Source organism: Triticum dicoccoides, chromosome 3B, assembly GCF_002162155.2.
Source record: "Triticum dicoccoides isolate Atlit2015 ecotype Zavitan chromosome 3B, WEW_v2.0, whole genome shotgun sequence".
Lineage (NCBI taxonomy): Eukaryota > Viridiplantae > Streptophyta > Magnoliopsida > Poales > Poaceae > Triticum > Triticum dicoccoides.
Window position 1 is genome coordinate 398,405,917 of NC_041385.1, and position 4,024 is coordinate 398,409,940.

The 4,024-nt window shown below is 44.8% G+C and overlaps 1 protein-coding gene across 4 annotated transcripts; it reads left to right on the forward strand.

Annotated features, from left to right (window-relative positions):
- The first annotated feature begins 940 nt into the window (after positions 1 to 940).
- Positions 941 to 3,365, forward strand: LOC119276196 (FCS-Like Zinc finger 11-like). Of its 4 annotated transcripts, XM_037557206.1 has the most exons (5): positions 941 to 1,112; positions 1,199 to 1,277; positions 1,433 to 1,527; positions 2,024 to 2,713; positions 2,831 to 3,365. In XM_037557206.1, the coding sequence occupies exons 2-5, from the start codon at positions 1,254 to 1,256 to the stop codon at positions 2,967 to 2,969; spliced, it is 948 nt and encodes a 315-aa protein (XP_037413103.1). In that variant the 5' UTR covers positions 941 to 1,112; positions 1,199 to 1,253; the 3' UTR covers positions 2,970 to 3,365. The 4 variants fall into 4 exon arrangements, with proteins under 4 accessions (XP_037413103.1, XP_037413105.1, XP_037413107.1 ...); XM_037557208.1 differs by having other exon boundaries at positions 1,199 to 1,527; positions 2,014 to 2,713; XM_037557210.1 differs by lacking the exon at positions 1,199 to 1,277 and having other exon boundaries at positions 2,014 to 2,713.
- The last annotated feature ends 659 nt before the right edge of the window (positions 3,366 to 4,024 follow it).

Genomic DNA, 4,024 nt, shown 5'->3' on the forward strand with positions numbered 1-4,024 from the left:
ACCGCATTGGATGACACAACTCATCCGGACATATACGGGCGGTTTGAGGGTCGACATTGAAAATGCCCTGATGTCCTTATCTATTTTGTAGGCACACTGTTAGAATGCAGTATAATATACTCACAAATTTCACTAGGAACGTTGTGAGAGTATAGTAATGAGACGTGTTCTCTTTACGAGCACTGAATTTTGTTACTCCTATGTCTTAACTAGTAATTTCCCAATATGCAAATTATAGTTACCCAATATCTCTACACTGTAAAATGACATAATCCCCAATCGTACGTATATAGATAGAGGGGGAAAGAAAGATTGTAGCTGTACCTTGTGGAAGCGGGTAGTGGAGGAGTGGAGGAAACATTTGTGGCAAGTGGACTTGCGGGGCACGATCCTTCCTTACTTTGCAGAGAAGAAAATCCGCAGCACAAGACAGGTCCAAAAAAGCTGATTCGACAGAGGACTTTCTTGGTAACTCCACCGCTCTCCTCTCATCCACCTGTGTGAAAAATAGTAAAATAATTGCAGGCAACGCACAGCCCACAAGCGGAGTACTACTACTGCTGCTAGTAGTACTAGTAGTAGAGTAATTACTGTTATCATCTTTCTCTCTCCTCTCCTATGCTCTTTTCAAACCTCTCTCCCTCTCTTGCTGACCGCTAACAACATGACAAGCAAGTCTCCACATCATGACATCACAGTCTTAACACCCTTCCAAACTTAACATCACCTTTTCATTAAAATAGTTATTATTAGTATATACCAGTACTAATTAGCCAACAACCAAACCAAATCACAGCGATTGACACCTGGGCCCACATTATTCTGTGCCCCAATTAGAAAACAGTGTTCATCAGAGTTGAGTACAGAGAAGAGAGCCCTAGAAAAAGAAAGTATATATATATAGAGAGAGAGAAGGGGTTGGGGTAGGGTCCAACAACTACTTACTGGAGCCAAAAGTTCTCACATAAACCTTTCCTCCCTTCTCTCTCCCCTCTCCGCCCTATTTCTTCTTATCTTTCTGTCATACTGCAGCCTCCCCTCGAGTCGCCTCCGCTCTTCCTCCGCCCCGCCCCGCCCCGCCCTGCCGTCCGAGGAGAGGAGAGGAGACCAAGGTAGGGCAGGCCGTTCCTCCTTCCTTGATCCTCGCCGATTTTACCTTCTGGCGTCGGGGATTTACCGGACCTGCATTTCCGCCCAGGGGGAACAGATTAGAACGCGCTCGCGAGGGGCTCCTAATCTGCCTAGGTCCTCGGATGCCCTCAACGGCCTCTCCGATCGTCCGTGGTTCCGCGTTTATTTTTCCCTCACTTTTTTTTGGAGATTTTTGGGGTCTAATCTCCGCTCCTTTTTCGAGGATAAATCAACCTCTTCTCGTGGTTTTCAACGACTACTCCTCATGGCCTTTCATCTTGGTTTTGGCTGAATTTTTCAGGAGATTTGCCGGTTTTTTTTTTCTTCACGAGGGAGCCGCTGCCGCTGCGAGGAAACAAAACAATCTCCTGAGGCAAGGACGGTTGTGAAGCAAAGGTGAGAATCAGATGATGATTGGTCAATCACACATGCCTTTATCTTTTTGTTTTCTTCGCCTTCTCCGTATGCCCATGCTTTCCTGATGCTTTAATCCATGTATATATGTATGTGTATGCTTACAAGCCAAGGAACTCCAATATGAAACCCTTTTAGTTTGGCTCTTGGTTGGTTGCACAGTATTATACTAGCTGCAGCTCCTCGTGGAGTGATTCTTCTGTTTTGACTCCATCTAGTTTTTTTCCCCAACCGAATCAGTAGATAGATTCTTCTAAATAAATTCTACTCCCTCCGTTCCATAGAGATTTCATATGGACTACATACAGAGGAGCAAAATGAGTGAATCTATACTCTAAAATGCATCTATATACATGCGTATGTGGTCCTTAGTAAAATCTCTACAAAGACTTATATTTAGAAACGGAGGGAGTAGTACTATTGGATTATAAACCTGAACTTATAAATCAAGTTATTGACACCCAAAAGGAAATTGCAGTGATCAAATGGCAGCCGAGTCCTCTGTTCCACAAACTTCCTCTGAATCGGCTGCTCACAAGATGGGCTTCTTCAGAGTCCCTGATCTTCTCGTCAAACTGAGCACCAAATGTTTGATTGAGTTGGATGCCGTCCGCAGCCCAACATCCCCCTTAGACCTGAAATTGTTCACAGGCCTTGCTACCAGATCACCCAGATCGTCCTTCCTTGATGCCGGCGCAGCCAGCCAGAACCAAAAGATCTTGCTCGGGGACAGGGTTGGCCTTGGACTGGTGGATTCTCTCAGTGATGAAAACAACCCCACACCCTTGGGCAGCAGGAAGGTTCTCCTTGGATCTGAGATGAGGATTACTGACAACTTAACTCTCAAGAACAGCTCCACTGCTCCTAATCAAGCTGGCCTGCTTGAACAGAAAGATGAGAATATGAGTGATGGACTCAACGGTAGTATCATGTCCCTGGATGACATTGTCAATTCAGAGGATTACACCTGCGTTGTTACCCGTGGTCCAAACCCTAGAACTACCCACATTTTTGGAGACCGTGTTTTTGAGTTTCAAGCTGAGCAACTGATGCCTGATGAGGGTGGGTGTGAGGAGAGTTTGGCCCCTCATCTGAATGGGGATACCATGAGCTTCTGTTGTTTTTGCGGTGACAAGCTCAAAGAAGGGAAAGACATCTATATCTACCAGTAAGTGTTCCAGTAAACTAGATGCACCATCGTTATGTTCTCCTTTTTGCTGGTTTAATAGATCTGCGGCTGTTCTGATTGTTGTTTAATGTTTTGTATCATGTCTTTCAATCGTAGGGGTGACAAAGCCTTCTGCAGCATGGAATGCCGGGAGAACTTCATGGAAGATGAGATGGAAGGTGAACCTTCGATAGGTCACTCTGATCCCAGCGGCCCTTCCTTTGACAATCGTTGCATTTTCCAACTGATCCAGTGAGCGAGCATCAGTAAACACTTGATGTGGTCGTATCTGAAGCGCTGTCTGAGGTTAATAAGCTGCAGCCATGGATGTGATCATGCTGATCAAGTTTTTGCGTGAAGATTTTGTCTGCTGCGGCACTGATGAATTTACCCCCCTTAATGATTTCTTTATTTTCGTTATCTGGATCCTCAAATTTTTGGAGGAGCCTGAACGATGACTGTGCTTCCGGTCATATTATTATTTTGATCGGAAAAGGGTGTGTGCGTGTGTTTGCCTGAACCTCAATTTCAATTGGGCGTCATTTTGTCAACGCCTATTGAGTGTTGTGTCATGTATCTGAACCTAAGCTTCTACATGTATTTGCATGTGGTACACAATAATATTTGAGTATACTATCTTGTTCACCTTTCATTCTGTATTGGGTCTTCATTTGATGATTAGAGTTCTTATATGGCAAGAACTATTTGATTCTTGGCAGGAGTAGTGTCTGTTTGTGGCTGTGCAAATCATAACCCCCATGACTGGTACATTGAGATGCTGCCATCAGTTTTCAGGAGACTGCATTTGTTTGAGTGAACTTGTCGAAACTTGGTTGTGATCAGTACTTGATCATTGAATTAGCCGACAAGTAGCTACTACTGTCTTTTTTTTCGAGGGTACGCCAATGGCGTACCTTAGCTTTATAGAAGGAAGAAAAATATGTACAAGAGATTACACATCGCTAGTTAGGAGTCACAAACCGACCCTAACCAAGCCTCCACACCACTCCCTAGCTCTACTCGACTACTCTATGATCGGTTGTCCTCCGAAAGCTCCTGCTTTGGCCCAAGTCCTCAACTCATCAAAGATAGAGTCTACAATATCCCACTCGTTCTTGATTATGCCCGTGTCGAAGACCCTCGCATTCCTTTGCTTCCATATCGTCCAACAGATTAGCATCACGAGGGTGTCAAAGCCTTTCCGAGACTGCTTATCTATTCGCTTTCTCGTATCCGTCCACCACTGCACCAATCTTGAGTCATTTGTTGGGCAAAGGTCGGCCGTCAAACCCACCCTAGTAGTGCAGCGGA